Here is a 20,150-nt window from a genome sequence, read left to right as displayed (position 1 = left end):
TCCAGGGTCTGGGGTGGGGTGGGGCAGAAACAAGTTTTAGAAAAATCATGAAACATATTCACACGCTAGAGAAAGTACAGAAATTAAAAATATCATAGATGTCCCAATGAAGAGATCTCTGGGTATCAGATTATTCTACTAAAATACTCCTTTGGTGAGAAAATCTGTTACGTCATCTTTCTAAAAAATCTTTGATCAATTCTGCAGTCATGTCAGGACACGATTTGGGAAAGGTTTTTTCACAGTTGTGAACTCTCTCCTGTGAATGACATGAAACATTAAAAAAAAAAAATCCCTTTGTGATGTGATCGACATGCATATCCAAGTATTCTTCTCCATCATTGTCTCTCCACTGATTATTGAATTTCCCCGGCCTGCGGGCCATTATCGGCTTTAGGTCCCCTGCAGGGGCACGTCGGTGCCACCAGGGGGCGCCCAGCACCCGTCACATCATAATCAGACCTGTCAGCCTAAGCACGCGCCAACAGCCCACCGTGTTTTCCCGACCGGCAGAAACACAACCTCCTCCTTGTCACAGCTCAAAAAATGAAATGCAGAATTTACACAGAATTCTCAAATATGTTTTATCTCCGTTGTCAGTAACCCCCAGTAGATCGACTTTTACTTTTTTCTTTTTTTTTCCTTTTCAATAATTCATCTATGAAAAATACGGCAGCGGATCCTGCCGAGTCTCTTTTATCCATCAATCAAGAGGCAATTTTCATAATGTGTGTTACCATAGCACCTCAGCCGCGCGGCGCTGCTGCTTCTGGGTGGCTGATGCTGGTTCCCCAGCCCAGGTAAGCAATCAACGGCTTCCTCTAGGGGATTCAGGGAGAAGGCGACCGCGTGTGTGTGTGAGGGGGATCCCCACCTGATTAGCAGGATGATGGGTTGACAGCATAGAAGCCATGAACGACTCCACCCCCTCACTCTGAAGATGAAGAAACAGTTTCTAAAATAGCAGAGCGGTCGTGTGAACCCAGCTTGAGAGCAGAGCCCACTCTGAAAAGTTTTAACTCAATAAAGCCTGCCATCCAATGACAGGCTTCACCCTGACAGCACCTCGGAGTTTCTCCCTGGTTAATTTCTCAAACGCTGCTTCAGCAACGTGTCAGTTTTCTTCTCTAACAGGAAAGCCAGGAGAGATCTCCAGGCAAAGAGTTTTTCCTTCGTTTTCCTTCGTCTCCTAAGACAGAAGCAGAACTTAACATCCGAGGACGCCCTTCTCTCCTCTAGTTCTGTGGTCAGAACATTTGATCTTGACCTTCAGTAACAGCCTCAGTGAAAGACATCACGGCAGTGGACATGCATTCTCAGATATTTCGTTGCTTTTTTAAATAAGCTACCAGTTTGCTAAGGATGACCAAAAAATAGAAATTTAAGACATTCCCATGTAGGACATGGGTAAGTTACGTGCCTCTTAAGAAATGATGCATTAAAGATGGCATCTAGTAACTTTTCAAAATTTTAAATAACTCCCCGATTAAAGGATTTTTAAATATTTAAAACAACTTAAAGGAATCTTGTCTGTTCTGAGCCCTCTAACTGGCTCCCTGATCCCAAGGGCTGAGATGCATTTTTTTTGGGGCAGAGGACAGAAATTCTAAGCATCAGTATATATCCAGTAAAAGCCTGTGTGAAAGGGACCACTGGAATCCTGCAGTCCCACATCTCTGAAAGACTGGATGCAATGGACACTGGGAAGAAGACATCATCACACCACTGGTCCGTCTCCACGGAGAAGCAGCTTGAACACAGTGGACCCTCCCTAGACCGCATCTGGCCAGCGAGCCTTTTGCAGTCACGTGCTCACTGGGTACTTTTTTGAGCTTGACTTTTAGAGGGAATCACTTTCCTTCCGGAAGCCTCCGAACTGGATGTATTGGATCCATATTAGTAGGAGGATCATGTGATTAATTATAGTGAATCTGAAGGAAACACTATTCTTTCAACTTCTGATGGTAAATTATGCTATTTTCCAGCCTATAGAATGGAAACAAAACCATTTATTAATCTTTTTAAAGAAGAGGAATTACTGGAGGCAAGGCGAAGACCAGTCTACTTGGGGAAATCCTTTCAATGGAGCTGAGATTTGTTGTTGTCATTCACCCATCTCATTGAGAAAGAACTGGAACCCGCCTGTGAGCCTGCCTCCCGGGGTTGGGGGCAGAGGGGTCTCAGGTTATATGCGGCCGACTGGAGAATGAGGAAAAAGACTCCCATTATTGGACTAGCTTGAGTCTAATTCTGCCAGAGCACAGAAGACACTTTATTCAAAATGCATAAAGGTGGGTGAGATGATTCTGCTTTCACTCCAAATTTACCTAAAAGGTGAATTCTTTGTATCTTCATATCTATCTGTAAGAGATTGTGTGACAAAGTTTGGGAACACATTTATATGCAAAATACATGCAAAAGTCTCTTTATGTATTATATATGTGTATAAAGAGACTTTATATGCAAAAGCCTCAGTAGTTTCCTTACCAACGCGAGCAGCCACTGGGCTCCGGGGTGGGGTCTTCCTGGTGGGCCCTGAGAGCACCCTTCTACCCAGAAGGAGACATTCTGGGGGCCCCAGTGTCTGGGACCCTGGTCAGTAGGGACATAGAAGCAAGTGGTTCTCATCAGCAGAAATCTGTGTCTTATTCAGGTCCAGCAACAAAGAACTGGACCATAAAGAAGGCTGAGCACTGAAGAATTGATGCTTTTGAACTGTGGTGCTGGAGAAGACTCTTGAGAGTCCCTTGGACAGCGAGGAGATCAAACCAGTCCGTCCTAAAGGAGATCAACCCTGAATACTGATGGTGAAGCTCCAATACTTTGGCCACCTGGTGGAAAGAGCCAGCTCACTGGAAAATACCCTGATGTTGGAAGATAGCAAAGGACTGGGAGGCCTGGCGTGCTGCAGGCCATGGTAAAGAGTCAGATGTGACTTAGCGACTGAACAACAAAAAAGCAACAAAACTTGAGGGGCCTCTGTGATGCAAAGTGGAAAAGGATGGCTGCCAGTGATCCGGACACATAAGAATTCTTCCAGGAGGCCAGGATCACAGCTTAGAAAAGAAGATCAATCTGAAAGTTAGTACATTTTCGTCCAAAAAATCTTACAAGACTTGGGGGCAAAATGCCTTCAAAATTTTATTCTATACATTTTTGAGAAGGAAAAAAAAAAAAAAAAGCAAGCTGAACTGACAGTGGGGAAAGAAGAGGCTGGTTCCCAAAGATTCAGTGATGAGATTCTCCCAGGAACCTCCTAAAGTCGGTGACATTTTCCCCGGACCTGAGGAAGGACAGCTCTCTCTTTCCCAGTCTGTGTTCCTTGATGATGCAGATGAAACATCTGACTTCCAAAAACTCAAAGGTAATTAAAAAATGTAAGACAGACTTCCTGCACACGTTGTGCAGAAAGAGATTAAATTCCACAGGAAGCTTTCTAATGGCCTTAGAAGTACGCAAGGAACACTGAAACCCAGGTTTCAGATTCATACCGACAGAGAAGACACCAGGAAGCTGGGGACAGAGACAGGTGCCTCCCCCTTGGTCTGAGGCTGCTGTTGGCTCTGAGAAGCTGGTCAAGCTGCTGACCTTCTGAAGGGAAAAAGCTATGTATGTGTGCATGAACAAGAGTGCCACCTCCACATGGAATTCCAGAAGTTTCTCAGAAGTCTTAAAATCACGGACATCTCATTGACGCCAAAGTCAAGAGATGAAGGCTTTATCTTGATGACCATTTGTTGAAAATGTTATATAGAAATCAAATGACTGAATAGCCCGTGACTGGTGAACTCTGGCTGCGAGTCAACGGAAGGAGGCGTTACTATCTTTCCCTGTTTCTCCGGCCCTTTCCGTCTCGGTCCTCCCAGCAGAGAGGAGCTGCGTGAAAAGTGATCTCAGCATCAAACGAGTGGCGCGACGTCAACAACTAGCCAATCGCCTTACATTCCTCCTCCGCGACCCGCGGATGCCGCATCCCTGACGCATCTCACGCTCCCCGCCCCCTGGGGAATCCTCGAGCCAGAGGCGCCTGGGGGCTGCTGCGCTCCCTAGTTCACTACTGAGAAGACAGCGGCTCAGAGGGGATGCAGCGTAGAGACAGAAGGAAAGCCCGCATCTCTTCACCTCCGTCCGGATGATTTTCCCACAGGTCTGGGCAGCCTAGCGGTCCTCCCGTGGGTACGCAGGTCCTCAGGGCAGAGCCTCGCTGGACCGTCTCTTGAAAGCTCATCACTTACAACAGCGCGGCTAGAGGACAGGCATGGAGCTCAAAGCTCGAGAAAGAATCCGGGAAAGTCTCACTTATCGGAACTTGAAAACTCAATGTCGCAACTCGAGCCATCCAGTTAGGAGGACATCGCGGAGCGCTTTTTGACAGGAAACGGAACGACAGCTCTGATGGTTACATCACGCGACGGAGTGGATGGTACTCACCGGTCTGCTCAACATTTATCTTAAAAAGCAACCTCCTCTTCTCCTTTACATCTTATGCTATGCCTAAATTGTGTCAAGCTTATAAATATCCAGAAATTGAAGCTGCTACTGGTGTTCTGCCCAGTCTGAGTCATTAGATGAAAGAAGAAAACATCATCAATGGGAAATATGAGATAAACTTGCTCCTAGTCCTTAGTATTTTATTCTAATGTACACACACACACATGTAACTTAAATGAGCATTTCTTTATATTCTTGGTATATGAAGACACACACACACACACACACACTTATTTAAGTATATACTTGGGCTTCTCTGGTGGCTCAGATGGTAAAGAATCTGCCTGCAGTGCAGGAAACACAGGGCTCAATCCCTGAATTGGAAAGATCCCCTGGAGGAGGAAATGGCAAACCCACTTCAGTATTCTTGCCTGGAGAATCCCATGGACAGAGGAGCCTTGTGGGCTACAGTCCATGGGGTCGCTAAGAGCTGGACACAACTGAGCAACTTTCACAAGTATATACTTAAATACTTATTTAAGCTAAGTAAATAAGCATTTATTTATTAGCACCTTTTTTGGTCAGAAAATTTCACAGGCTCTAGGGGCAAAATGACTTCAGGATTTATTCTGCACATTTTTGAGAAGAAAGAAAAAGAACAGAAGTGCAACTGATTGTTGGGGAAAGAAGTGGATTCCCAAATATTCAGTGATGGCATTCTGACCTCAACTTATTGTGGTTTGAAGAAGAAATGTAATTTTACTGGCCTTCTCTCCTCATCTGTTCTCAGGTTAATACAAAGGTACGGCAGGTGGAACCCAACTGTCTCTAAGTCAAATTGGAACAAATCTAATGCTGGCTGACATGTTGCCATGTTACCCTTTTACGAACGTAATGATGGTGGTCACAGACAGACAAGACAGGGCGTGGCATTTCCGAGTCAGTTTCGGGTCCCTTTGGGGGGGTCTGTGAAGGAAAGCATGGAACAGTCCTGGCCAAACCTTCAGGGCTTCGTGGGTAGGAATAGGAGACTCCCAGGCAAACAAACCCCAGGTGCCAACGCGAGTCCACCGCCTGGGCTGGGTGCCCGCCCGCCCAGCTCTGTACCTGTACAGATGAAGCTGGAGAGGCCCCCGTAGATGACTTCGTCATTGTCGGGCAATATGAACGGACACCGCGTCTGAACCTCCAAACAGTATTGCTTGCAAGGGATCGTCTTTCTGCAGTTCAGCTGCGCGACTTCGAAGTACTGGGAACATAGCCAGGCTTTGTAGACGATCTGAAAAAGAGAAGAATCAGAAATAGGGTGGGATGACAACAGTTCTGACCAACGGAGGACATGCTGTCCTGGGAGAAGCATGCTGGGGCCTCGAGTGGCTCCTAAGAAGTCGTGCACTTGGAGAAAGCCTTTGACACAAGGCCAGCTGCAGGCGATGTCTTAGCAGCAGCGAAACACTTTAGGGAGCCCTTTGGAGGACGCGACAGGTGATGGGGGCGTTCGAGTGTCAGGGGTGCGCATGCTAAGCCTCTGCAGTCGTGTCCGACTCTTTGCGGCCCCGTGGACTGTAGCCCCCCAGGCTCCTCTGTCCATGGGGTTCTCCAGGCAGGAACACTGGAGTGGGCTGCTCTGCCCTCCTCCCGGGGATCTTCCCAACCCAGGGATCCTACCCACATCTTACGTCTCCTGCATTGGCAGGCGGGTTCTTTACCACTAGCGCCACGTGGGAAGCCCCAACTCAAGTAAAAAACTGTGAAGTTGAGAAGGATCTGAAGTTTTCAAAATCCAGTGAGAGACAAGAAAGGAAACACCCGTGTGGATCCACTAGGGTTATTACTGCAGGTGTGAGGTTCTGGGCCTTGCAGCTGTTCAGGCCCTCGGTCGTGTCCGACTCTTTGCGACCCCAAGGACTGTGGCACGCCAGGCCTCCCTGTCCATCGCCAGCTCCCTGGAGTTTGCCCAAGTTCATGTCCATTGCATTGGTGATGCCATTTCTTTTACATGAGGAAATTTTTTTTTTTATAAAAGGACAAAAAAAAAATGTTCTGTTTTGCTTGTAAAAAGGTGATGCTTTTTTGAACTGTGGTGTTGGAGAAGACTCAAGAGTCCCTTGGACTGCAAGGAGATTCAACCAGTCCACCCTAAAGGAAATCAGTCCTGAATATTCATTGGAAGGACTGATGCTGAAGCTGAAACTCCAGTACACTGGCCACCTGATGCAAAGAACTGACTCACTGGAAAAGACCCTGATGCTGGGAAAGATTGAAGGCAGGAGGAGAAGGGGACGACAGAGGATGAGATGGTTGGATGGCATCACCGACTCAATGGGCATGAGTCTGAGTAAACTCCAGGAGTTGGTGATGGACACGGAGGCCTAGCGTTCTGCAGTCCATGGGGTCGCAGAGAGTCGGAGCTACTGAACTGAACTGAACTGAAGCTTTTTTGTATAAAAGGACGAGCCCGGCAGACGCCAGCTATTCCCGCTATAGACACTAGGTGGCGCTGAGTCCCCGGCAACCAGGATGTGCTGGTTTGAGCTTGAACTCCAAGGCCCTGGGCGGACAGCAGTGGGCCCTGACATTGATGCCTCACATCAGAGACACTAAGGGTCTCTCCGTCCGAAAGCTCGGAAACACCCAGCCTAAATCAGATGGCTTACACTCGTCCCGTGATGAGGAGCACAAGTTAGGACCACTCATCAGATCTTGGACCTTCAGCCTCTGTGATCGGCATGAATATTTGATAAGCATTTGCTTAACTTAACGACATGTGAAAGGGCTATGATCTCATCTAACCCTCTGTCGTTGATAGGTATTTTGGAAAACAAATGCTGAAAAAAGAAAAAAAAAAAAACAACCCAGGCTTTTCTGTAATATAAGGGAACCAACTGAACCTAGGTCTCAATAAAACGATGAAAGTATCCCACCATAGCCACGGCTGTGACTCAGGTATTTCCCTGATGCTTGGTTCTATTCTTCTGTTTTTAGGGTTAATACTATTCAGGTAAGATTTTGTTACCTATGTCCTACCTGGAAAAGTGGGTGGTTTGCCGTTAAATGTACACTCAGAGATCATAAACACTGAACAATAATAGCAAGAGTAATAGGAAGTGTGTATCACACTCTGGTCTAAGCAACTGACATACATTTTTTTCCCACAGCTAATTCCCAGCACATGCATTAGCACAGGGATAATAATCAGCAATAGAAATAAGTGGACAACCCAGAATCCAAACAGAATCTAGGTAACTCTTGCCAGTATCCTGTAAGGCGGAATCTTGTGTCAGGAAAAGGAGAGAAAAATAAGTGGCTCTGAGAGACTTTCCAATGCTCCCCTTTAAGGATTTTTTGAGGGACGGGCATTGAGAGAGTTAGGTGTTTTGTGGTGGCACAAAACCAGAGAAACAAAACAACCCTGCATGTTCACTGGAAGGACTGATGCTGAAGCTGAAGATCCAGTGCTTTGGCCTCCTGATGCGAAGAACTGACTCATTGGAAAAGACCCTGATGCTGGGAGGGATTGGGGGCAGGAGAAGGGGATGACAGAGGATGAGATGGCTGGATGGCATCACCGACTCAATGGACATGAGTTTGAGTGAACTCTGGGAGTTGGTGATGGACAGGGAGGCCTGGCGTGCTGCAGCCCTTGGGGTTGCAAAAAGTCGCACGGGACTTAGTGACTGAACAACAGACGGATTTTCAGACAGAAGCCCATGATGAAAAATGAATACACTTGTCTTCCTTCATAAGAACGCCGCAGTATAAGGAAGGCCAGAAATCTTTTTTGTAACGGCTTCGCCTTCTCCTACAGAGTGACATACTGGATCATCACTTTTCTTGGTGTCACTGAATAGTGTAAATGGTTCTAGGATGCTAAAGAATAATTTGCGGAAGGAACAAAAATAGAGTAAAGGTCTTCTGGTGATAAACGGGCGGTTAAACTACTTTTAACCCCCCTCTCCTGGAGGGTTTGTACGTCCTCTCTCCCCAGAAGCAGTTTTGTTGCTAGGTAACTATGCTCCCAGAGGACAGCACCCCCCACCCCCCGCCACTGCACGCTCCCCACCTTGGAAATCTCGGCTGAGTGTACCACTTGGCCTGACAGCGCCCGTCCTGCAGGCAACAGGAAATATGCCCCAGTTACAGTCCAGAAAAGGAACGGACAAACTAGACTGCTAAAGTGGCCTGCGTAAGAAGGACATTTGCACTTAAACAGTTGCATACCAGTTTTCTTTTTTTCTCCCAGAGCATTTCTCATTTGTTATTTTCCCCCACGAAACCCTTGAGACAGTTTTGGGAAATATTGTACAAATAAAGAACCCGATTACAGAGAGATTATCCTAGCAACTGCATGGAGTTCAGCCCAGCACTCCCTTCCCGGGCCCTGGGGCAGCTGGGGCGCTGCTGAGAACTGGAAAGTGAAGATGACAGGCAGGGGCTGGGTCTCTGGAGTCCCCGAGGGGAGGAGGGCAGTTCAGGGGGAAAGGTCCTATGGAACGCCCGGCTGAGCCCCTCATTTTCAAGTGAGAAGAGGGGCTGGGAAAGATCACAGTCGATGGCAACCCCCCAACCTCTGCGCTCCCGGGCGGTGTTCTAATAACTCAGCACATTATTGGGGGAGGCATCCACTGATCCAGTCAAAACCTGTTTTGTTTTTCTTTTTTGCAAGTCACTTCATCCCAGACCCGCACTTTCTTATCGTCCCTTGAAACTCTGCGCTGTGGGCTGTAATGAGCACCCCTGCCCACCCCCCACCTCTGGCTGATCCCCGGGTCTTCTCTGTACCAGCATCACTTTATACATCCCCTCGGTTACTGGGGCCTATTGGATGGTGCGAGGTGAGGTGGGGACACCAGGGAACTGTGGTCTACTTGACTGTTACACCAGACTCTTGATGAATTTACTGATTATTTTTTAAAAGATGATTCTCAGTTTTCATTAAAAGTTCTGGCTGTAACTGGCTGGAGGCAGAACATGGTTGGGAGGAAATCCCTGGAGATGACTGAGTCGAGAGGCCTCCGCTCCCCGATGGTGGGAAGTAAGGTTAAGCCGCGTGCTCTGGGAGGGGGCACCTTATGTGGGTAGCAGGAGGAGCCTGAAACAGCCACCATTCTGCTCACCAACACGTGTGTCACGGCTTTCAGCCTCATCCTTAGACGTGATGTCAACGCGCACCAGGTCCCGATTCTGGGAGGTCCCAGCGACCTGGGCTCATCTCCTGGAGCGCCTGTCACAAAACGCCCAAGATTTTTCCCCATGGGGCTTAGATTCTCATTTAAGTATACTTGTCCCAGTCCTCCTAAATCTATATCCATGTTTTAGAGCAAGGGAACCAATGTATATTGCAAATACATGTTAGCAGGCTGAAAAAAACAATGCCGGTTACAGTTTTTCCTTATGAAGAAAAATGTCAGGTATTGAAAGGGGTCGTCATCGTCACCTTAGAGGAAGGTTGCTTTCTTTCCCCTTTCCCGTGAGTGTTACTAAGGGCTGGCTCTTCCTCCATGGGGAGCCTGTGTTGATGCATTTTATGAGCTCCTTTGCTGTCAGCTCTCATGTGTGAGTGGCCTGTGTTTTGAGCGTGCAGGGTGGGTGCGGGGGGGTGGGGGGGAATAATTGGGTTATGCAAGCAGTAGTCTGTCACGGTGACGGCCTCCGGCTAATGCACTTTGATGCACCAGGCAGGTTGTTACAATTCTAAGTGGAGGAGGAAGTCAGAATACATCTTCACGTTCACATATCTGAACGTCTTTCGTCTCAATCTGTGTCAGTGTCTGGCTAAAGCACAGGCTGCACCCAGAAACTGGAAAGACTGCCGTGCTTTAAGAGGAAAACAAGAAAGCAAACCCCGCCTGCAGGTTGAGCCAAGTCCTCCTCCTCTGAGATTGCTTAGAGACGGGCAGCCTAAGGAGACAGGCTCCTTGATCCGCGGGAGACTCAGAGTGTCAGCGAGCACACCTCGTCCTGCGGGATCTTGGCTCCATCTCTGAAATAAAATGCAAATGCCTCCCTGTTTTCTCTCGGTGACCCACTTTGCAGATCCTGTTATGACACTTGGGCTAATCCCCTGAACTTCAGAAAGACGGCCCTCGCTTCCCGGCGCCGTCCTAGGTTTGCGAGCCCACCCCATCTGTTCTCGCCCCCGCCCAGAGCCCTGGGCGCTGGGCCTTCAGGGAGGGCATGGGTAAGGGATAAAAAGGCAGAGCTGGCCTGGCCCGTCTGCCCATCAGGGATGGTACCTGGAGGTCCACAGACCCTCGATGGGCAGTGATGACAAGAGGCGAATCCACTCTGGGCTTCCTGGACGAGAGGATGTGCCCAACCGGTGATGATCTCGGTAATGAAGGAAACCAGAGAGGATCGGCAGTGTCTCCAGCACCGTCTGGGGGACACAGGGCCAGCCTGGCGGCTTCTTTCCCTCCTCCCACCATCAATATACGCCCTGCGTTGTCTGAGACAATGCCGTCCAGGCCACATATTATCTCGTCTCCCCATCTCACTGTGGTTTGGCGTCAGCCGGAACCACGGTCCGGAGATTTGCTCTTTCTAAGCAACCTGGCCTCTGTGATGACAAACCCAGCTGCTTTAAAATGGGCTATTTTCTTATTTGCCCTCTTAGCAGCAATGATTGACGCTGATTAATAAACTATTTCTTGAAATGCCGGCCCCCTGATTAGGAGACTCCTATCCATCCTAGGCTTCTTCCTCCTCCGCCAACCACTGCATCATTGGTTGTTTTGCTGTAACTGTTGTCTCCCCAAGTGTCGGTGTGCCCTGGGCTTCTGTTCTGAACTTTCTAATGCACGGTCTTTCAGGTAAATCGCCCACTCTCAGGACTCAGCTGCGGTCTCTAAAACAGGGAGGCCTAAATCTGTATTTCCAGGGCACTCCTTTCTCCCTCTCTCTCAGCTGCTCTGTCTACAAGCTGCGTTCTGCGTGTCTGTGTCCACGCTCTTTAGCATTTCAGCCTCTGCCAGTCCGGAGTGGAATCCCGCGTCTGCTCTTCAGAGAGAAACGGGAGGTGAGAAATCCGGGGGTCACCCAGCCCCTTCTGCTCTCCCCCCACAGCCATCTGGCCCAGGCCCTTTGGCCCAGGGCCTGCGAGCCTGCTTCCTGAGTACCAGGTCTGCAAACCTCTGGATTTCGGTTGCCACAGTTGCAACAGTGCTCCAGCCATTCCGCTTGCCCGCCTAGCGACGCCGCAGCCACGGACGTGCCCCTGCGCTGCAGTCCTACGCTCCGCTCCGTGCTGGGCCCCGCCCGGCAGTTAGGGCCGCCACGGTGAAACCCATCCGATGGCATCAGCGCTCCACTTTACATCACCCGGAGCCTCTCCGCGGCGCTGGAGGGGAAGTTCAAACTCCCTAACTGCACTCGGAGCTTTGCGACCTTGCCCAGCTGAGCGCCCCAGCCTCGGACCCGCCCCCAGCCCCCCGCGGCGGCTGTGGAGGGTGATGCGCAGGGTCGGTGATGCGCCTCGTCCCCTGAGAGCTTGCACCCCTGAGACCCGGCGCACCTCGCGCACTCAGCCCACAGCCTGGGCGGCTCCTACCCGTCCCGCGTGACCCTCTGTAAGCCTCCTGACCCCGATCTTAAGCCCACCCCTCTGGAGCTCCGGGAATGCTCTCTTCCTGTGGACTCATACACACTGCTTGCCTGCCTCCCTTTTTAGGCTCCCATAATGGGACCTTGTGCACACTTCTGTATTCTTGGAGCCCCGGGTGTACCTAGGAGAAATTGACCATCCATAGAATTCTTATTGGAAACTCACACCATAGCCTTCAAATATGCTGTGTGTATGTGTGTGTGTGTGTGTGTGCGCGCGTGCCCTTATTCGTTCAGTCATGTCTGACTCTTTGCGACCCCATGGACTTCAGCCTGCCAGGCTCCTGTGTCCATGGGCTTCTCCAGGCGAGAACACTGGAGTGGGTTGCCATGCCCTTCTCCAGGGGATCTTCCCGACCCAGGGATGGAACCTGGGTCTCCTGCATGCAGGCGGATTCTTTACTGTCTGAGCCTCCAAGGTGTGCACTGGACTGCCTGGCTCTTTGGTCCGTGTGAGCCCGTCAGCGTGACTCAGACCTTGCGGAGCATGGACTCAGACTGTGAACTCTGATGTGCTTCCAAGGTATTAAGTCCTATGGATCCCTTCAGAGGTATCAGCAAACTCCCTTATGGGAGGAAAATAAAGCCTATGGAAATAAAAAGTAAAAAGCCTACTTCATGAACTGAGTCTCTCTTTCCAAGCAGATACCGTGGTTTGGGTGCTGAGAAACAACACAAGGTGGGGTTGCAGGCAGAGGAGGATTTCCGCACAAAAGGGAGGCAGGAGGTGGTCCAATGAGTAGGACTCGGGAGGCCTGCAGAGCCGCGAGGGTGGAGGGATGGGATGGGGAGGGAGGTGGGAGGGGGGTTCAGGATGGGGAAAACATGTAAACCCATGGCTGATTCATATGAATGTATGGCAAAAAACACTACAATTAAAAAAAAAAAAAGGAATTTGCTCTGAACCTATCATTTGAGATAGATGAGTTGCTCTGGCTGGGGTTACAGCAAGAAGTGTCTGGAAGTCAGATTACACTAGCTCATCCCTTTCCAAAACCAGTGTATGGCATTTCCAAAATGAATGTTCGTAATGATAGAAGTGGGAGAAGTGAAAACTCATGTTGGTGACCAAGCTGTCAGGAGCTCTGCCGTGGGCATCGGAGAGGAAGGTCAGGCAGCAAGAACCCAGCGATGAGTGATGGGAGCGCGAGGCCAGGGAGTATTTGGAAAAACACCTGATCCTGGAGTTGATGAACCATCACACCAGCACCTTCCTCTTTATCCGACCGGGAAAACCAAGAGCGTATTTAATACCTATTCAGGGACGGCTGAGAATTGCCAAAATGTCAGGCAAGGCTTTCCCTTCCTTTACAGACAGCTGTGACATTGCAGATGCGTTCGCGGTGATGGACTCCTCGTATGAAGGTGCCATGTCATTTCACACGGCACAAAGAGGCCCTTGAAATCCTGGGTCTTGGACCACAGATGGAGCTTTACAGATGATGCGCGTGGCGTAACTTTGGAAAAAATCAGGCGTGAAGTGAACAAGAGGACACAGGAAATATGCTCAGCATTTTAATAACACTGTAGGTCCAAGATAGTAAATGAGTCTATTGAAAAATAAAAAAAAAAGGAAAGAAGTCCTTTAATGGAAACCACTTCTGCATGTCGGCCATGGGGGGATATAACAGCAGCTTTCTCAGCAGCCTTTTCTAGGGTCAGGGAAGGAAGGGGACAAACGACAGCTTCTGCCCTAGACTGCCAGCCAGTCAACACCTTGAAAATGCGGCAGTATTATGTCCCATGGTCCTCTAGATACACCACGTATTTAACGAGGTCTTTGTTAACTCCCATCAAAGTGCCAATGATCCCATTAGAATTTATAGCTTTAAAAAGACAGCAAGGAAACACTTCGACATAAATTCAGTTTGGAGCTTCATACTGAAGTGAGTTGAGAATGTTGAAATGGATTTAAAAAGTTGGGAAATCAACTTTTTGAAGAAGGAAATGGAGGTAAGTCTGTAGATAAATCTGAGACTAGCCTTAAGCATGGCAAGTATAATGCATTCATCAAGGAAATGGGAGTTAGTACAACAGACTCTCCTTATTCTATAGGACTTGCATAGGAATTCACGGAGCAGTTGATTAATGAATGTTATAACCCAGAATCTAGAGTATGTCTAGAAAATATCAATGCATTCAGTAGAACTATTATAGGTAACCCAGTACACTAACTAAAAAAATGTAGATGCATTCTTTTTTTTTTTTCATAAAACTAAATAGAATGGGACTCACTGTAACTCCTTCACTTAATGGAAACACACAATAAAGGTCTAAAGAAAATCAGGGCATAACTGTATCATAGACCCCAAAGTAAAATATGGAAAACTTGCAATAATAAAATGAACTTTCTTACAGTCTGATCATTTTACATAGCCTTGAACTATAATACTAGAGTAAAATGCCCAGGGTATACATCTAAGTTTTCTACTTCTCTGCCAAATTGTCAAGACACTTCTGATGAATAATACATGGTAACAAATCCTTTATGGTATCAGAGGCATGTGCTACGCAACGCTAAGTTGCTTCAGTTGTGTCCAACTCTTTGAGACCCCGTGGACTGTAGCCCACCAGGCTTCTCTGTCCATGGGATTCTCCAGGCAAGGATACTGGAGTGGGTTGCCATTTCCTTCTCCAGGGGATCTTCCCAACTCAGGGATCGAACTCACATCTCTTACATCTCCTGCACTGGCAGACGGGCTCCCACTAGAGCCACCTGGTAAGCCCATTAGAGGCACAAGCGTTGTTGATTAAAACCATAATAACGTCTTTGCCCCTCGGTTGAATGGACACTGCGTTCTTTATTTTTCCCATGGGTGGGAAGCAGCACTTCCGTCCTTTGTCATCAAGTCCAAGCTCAGCAGCTCTCACTGTGGTTTTCTGCTTTGTTCTGGCAGGCCCTGTTCTGAGGACCAGGGACAGAGAGATGACAGCTCCTTACAGAGACGACGATGCCCACGCCAGTGTCTTAGGGGTGCAGCGGTGTGGCGCGTCACGTGACCCTTGAGACAAGCCGTTCTCTTACACCTGGTCTTTAGATAACAGGATGACAGCCAGCTAAGTGCCAGCGAGCCTGTCAGAACTTAGAGCTTTAAAGAGTGACAGAGTGAGCCGTCCACAACTCTCATTAGAATAGAGCTGCAGCCTGTTATCACACCGTGGGGGGAGCCACCTGGTGGTCTTTCTGAGTTAACTTTTGTTGGAGTGCAGTTGCTTTACATTGCTGGGCGAGCTTTTGTTGTGCAGCAAAGTGGGTCAGCCGCCCATCTGGGTCCTTCCCGGTCAGGCCACCGCAGAGCACGGACTAGGGCTCCCTGTGACACACAGTAGGTGTGCGTTAGTTGCCTATTTCATGCGCAGCATGGACCATGTACGTGCTGGGAGGCTGCAGCTGATGCAGGAGCTAACTGGTTGCTTCCAGCCTTGGCTTCAAAGGTGTCCTGCAATCCACCTGTTAATCCACATCTATTTATTGAGAGTCACCTATTGGTCTGGCCATAGGGAATTCCCACCAGGGGTGGAGGGCAGCTGGAAAGTGTCGTGATAAGACACTTTCCCTGGCAGCAAGCATAGCATTGTTAAAGAAAATCAGGCGCGACACGGTGGACAGCGTGCTACCAGCAGGCGCTTTGGTTTGGAGAAACCAGCGATGAGTGATGTCTGATCCTCAGCCTTTCCTGATGGGGGGTCTTGCCTCCACCTTGGCTGCTGACTGATCAGGGCAGTGGGTGAGTTGAAGGCTGGATCAGCTTCAGCAATTTCTTAAAGGAAGACAAGAGTGAAGTCTGCCACGTCGATCGACTCTTCTCTCCACAAATGATCTCTGTGTACCAGGCAATGCTATTTGGTAGCATTTCACCCACAGTAGAACTTCTTTTAAAACTGGACCCAATCCTCTTAAACCCTGCCACTGCTTTATCAACTAAGTTGATGCAAGATTTTAAGTCTTCTGTTGTCATTTCAACAATCTTCACAGCACCTTCACCAGGAATAGTTTCTGGATCATGAAACCACTTTCCTTGCTCACCCATAGGGAGCAGCTACTCTTCCTTCCAAGTCTGATCATGAGGTTGTAACAGTTCAGTTGCATCTTCAGGCTCCACTTCTAATTCTAGTTCTCTTGCTGTTTCCACCACATCTATAGTTACTTCCACCACTGATGTCTTGAATCCCTCAAAGTCATCCATGAGGGTTGGAATCGATTTCTTCCAAACTTCTGTTGATGTTGATATTTTTATTTTCCCCATGAATCACGACATGTTCTTAATGACACCTAGAGAGGTGAGTCCTTTCCAGAAGTTTTTACATTGACTTTGCCCAGATCTATCAGAGGAATCACTATCTAGGGCAGTGATAGCCCTACAAAATGAATTTCTTAAATGAGGGGGCTTGAAAATTGAAGTTTCTCCTTGATTTACAGGCTGCAGAATAGATGTGTTAAAAGGCATGAAAGCAACATGAATCTTATTGTCCAGCCCCATCAGAGTTCTCCATCAGGTGCATTATGAATGAGTAGCATTATTTTGAAAGGAATATTTTTTTTCCTGTGCATTGGGTCTCAAGAGTGGGTTTAAAATAGTAAACCATGTTACCAATAGATGTGCTGACATCCAGGCTTTTGCATTCCATTAATAGAGCACAGGAAGGGTTCAGTTCAGTTCAGTTGCTCAGTCGTGTCTGATTCGTTGCGACCCCATGGACTGCAGCACGCCAGGCCTCCCTGTCCATCACCAACTTCTGGAGCTTATTCAAACTCATGTCCATTGAGTCAATGATGCCATCCAACCATCTCATCCTCTGTCATCACCTTCTCCTCCTGCCCTCAATCTTTCCCAGCATCAGGGTCTTTTCAAATGAGTCAGTTCTTCGCATCAGGTGGCCAAAGTTTTGGAGCTTCAGCTTCAGCATCAGTCCTTCCAATGAACACCCAGGACTGATCTCCTTTAGGATGGACTGGTTGGATCTCCTTGCAGTCCAAGGGACTCTCAAGAGTCTTCTCCAACACCACAGTTCAAAAGCATCAGTTCTTCGGTGCTCAGCTTTCTTTATATAGTCCAACTCTCACATCCATACATGACTACTGGAAAAACCATAGCTTTGATTAGAGAGACCTTTGTTGGCAAAGTAATGTCTCTGCTTTTTAATATGCTGTCTAGGTTAGTCATAGCTTTTCTTCCAAGGAGCAAGCGTTGTTTTAATTTCATGACTGCAGTCACCATCTGCAGTGATTTTGGAGCCCCCCAAAATAAAGTCTCTCACTGTTTCCAGTATTTTCCCAGGAAGGGTAGTTCGGCATAATTCTTAAGGGTCATAGCATTTTCAAAATGATAAATGAGCATTAACTTCAATGCGAAGCCACCAGCTACATTGGTCCCTGACAAGAGGGGCAGCCTGTCCTTTGAAGCTTTGAAGCAAGGAATTGACTTCTCCTCTCCAGCTACGGAAGTGCTAGATACCTATAGGTGTCTTCCTATAGAAGGTTGTTTTGTCTACATTGAAAATCTGCTGTTTAGTGCAACCACCTTAATGAACACTCTCAGCAAGATCTTCTGGAAATACTGCAGCTTCTACATTAGCATTTTCTGCTTCATCTTGAACTTCTGTGTTACGGCCACCTCTTCTTTCCCATCATGAACCAACACCTTCTGCAGCTTTCAGCTTTTCCTCTGCAGCTTCCTCACTCTCGGCCTTTGTGCAGTTGAAAAGAGCTGGGGCCTTGCTCTGGAAAAGGTTCTGGTTTTACGGGAATGTTGCGGCCGGTCTGACCTCTCCAGACCACTAAATCTTTCTCCACATCAGCAATAAGGCTGTTTCACATTTTTATCATTGGTGTGTCCGCTGGAGGAGCATTTTTAATTTCCTTTGAGAACTTTCCCTTTAACATCCACAGCCTGCCTAGCCATTTGGCACAAGAGGCCTAGGATTCAGCCTGTCTCAGCTTTCGGTATGCCTTCCTCACTGAGCTTAATTATTTCTAGCTTTTGATTTACAGTGAGAGACACGTGACTCTTCCTTTCATCTGAACACTTACAGGCCATTTTAGGGTTATTAATTGGCCTAATTTCAGTATTGTTGTGCTTCAAGTAAGACCTGAGGAGAGGGAGAGAGCCGGTGAATGGTCGGTCAGTGGCACAGTCAGAACACGCACAAACTCTGTCAGTTAATTTGGTCATCTTATACGGCAGGGACTGTGGGTCCCCGAAACAGTTATGATAATAACGTCAAAGGCCACTGATCATAGATTGCCACAACAACTATCATAGTAATGAAAAATTATTAGACTTACCAACATGTGACAGATGCTGTTGGAAACATGGTGCCAACAGACCTGGCAGACCAGGGCTGCCACAAACGTTCAATTCATAAAAAAACACTAAAAGGAAGCAAGTGCCGTAAAACCGAGGCATGCTGCACTCAGCTCCTCACCGAGGTATCAAAGCCTTGCCTACATCAGGTGAGTGCGGTTGTTCCAGTTTCATGAGGTGACAATTACGATTCAGAGAATTTCATCAATGCCCAAGCCCCACGGGCAGAGAATACAGCCGAGCCTGGCTGAGTTCAGGCCACCTTACCTTGCACTCCCGCCCTGAACAAAATGTGCTCTGTTGTACCCCACAGACCTCCGGCGTAAAAAAACATTAACTTCTGAGAGTTCATGGAGGTTGCTCCTGGGTCTTCCGGGGATAGGCGTTGGAGATTTGAACATTTTTAGTGCTTCACATTTTGTTTCATGTCAAGAAGATACTTCAGCAACGGCTATGCATTTCCCTCTATAGTGAAAGATTTTCAATACAGCGAAGGATCACAATGTTTGTGATCTTATCAACACGTGCTCGTAACTCCAGGCGCGGGTGACATGAGTAATGCTGTTGTTAATGAGAAAAGAGTCAGGATTATGTCTGCAAACAATGTGCTGTGTGCACGGTCATGTGGATCCATTGCTTGTCACTAAAATTAACAGCCACCACCAACCAAATCAAGAAGTTGCTTTTCCTAGTCCTGGCCCTAAATCCTGCTCTCTCTTTCTCTATTTCTCATGTGAACATTTATTCGACTATTAAATTATGTAGAACGGACACCAAAATTATTTATCTTTGAAACTGCACTTGATAAACATTTTCACTATGTCCATTTGAAATCTGAATATACTTCCCTTTCATAAATATTTATGTATAAAGTGTTCTGACACACATACAGACACAGACATATACACACACACAGACACACAGACACACACACAGATGTACACATGGACACATATACACACAGACACACACATTTCCTTACAGCTGGCCAGATTTCATGATCTCATCAAGGAAAAACTATCTCCTGCCTCTCCTCTTACAGTGGACGTAGAACTGAGCTATTCCTTACAAGTGAAAAATAAAAGCACCTGACTACTTTCCACAGCCAGGCACCCTCCTTATGTTTTTTTCTTCTGGGTAGAATTATGACTCCAAGAGCCTTTAGAACATTTAGTTCCCTTCATGGAGGTTGTTTCCTTGAGGGTCAGTGAGTGGGGAGGAGGACGATTTACCAGAGTGAATGCCTTCATTTAAACACACATCGAGGCCGACTGGAGGAGAGACGCTGGGTGGGAAAGATCAGAAAGCAGTGCTATTTGTGTGATATCAAGTCCAGAAATCAGGAAATCCTGTCAAAATTATAGTTCGATTTTGTTCCTTAGAATTTAACATGTTCTTCATTGTTTAAAGTCAGTTTCAGCCAGAAAATGTATGCTGTTACAAGAGTGAAACAAGGTTAATTGCATATTTATTGGAATTTGTTAACATTTAGATGGAAATTGCTTCTGTTCAGTGAAAAATTATCCAATAACCTGTTTCTTTCATATAGTTCACATGTGAGAGGTCATTTATTCACTGTGGAATAAGGTGAGTAGGTGACAAAACATAAGGTTCTAATGGTTGAATTTCAAAGTCCAACCAGTTTCCTGACATCTCAGAACTGCTGTAAATTTGAAGAAATATAAGTTATGACCAACCTAGACAGCATATTAAAAAGTAGAGACATTAATCTTTGCCAACAAATGTCCGTCTAGTCAAAGTTATGGTTTTTCCAGTAGTCATGTATGGATGTGAGAATTGGACTATAAAGAA

At 47.4% G+C, this 20,150-nt stretch overlaps 1 protein-coding gene across 2 annotated transcripts in view; it reads right to left on the bottom strand.

Annotated features, from left to right (window-relative positions):
- The window catches only part of NALF1 (NALCN channel auxiliary factor 1), a 584,022-nt gene that overhangs the window by 22,002 nt on the left and 541,870 nt on the right, over positions 1-20,150 (bottom strand). For both annotated transcript variants that reach the window (XM_043478220.1, XM_043478221.1), the window contains exon 2: positions 5,539-5,710. In XM_043478220.1, the coding sequence (XP_043334155.1) occupies positions 5,539-5,710 (172 nt within the window). The remainder of the gene's footprint in view (positions 1-5,538; positions 5,711-20,150) is intronic.

Source organism: Cervus canadensis, chromosome 9 (genome assembly GCF_019320065.1).
Source record: "Cervus canadensis isolate Bull #8, Minnesota chromosome 9, ASM1932006v1, whole genome shotgun sequence".
NCBI lineage: Eukaryota > Metazoa > Chordata > Mammalia > Artiodactyla > Cervidae > Cervus > Cervus canadensis.
The sequence above is the reverse complement of the archived record's forward strand: the minus strand, read 5'-3'. Positions and strand labels throughout refer to the sequence as shown.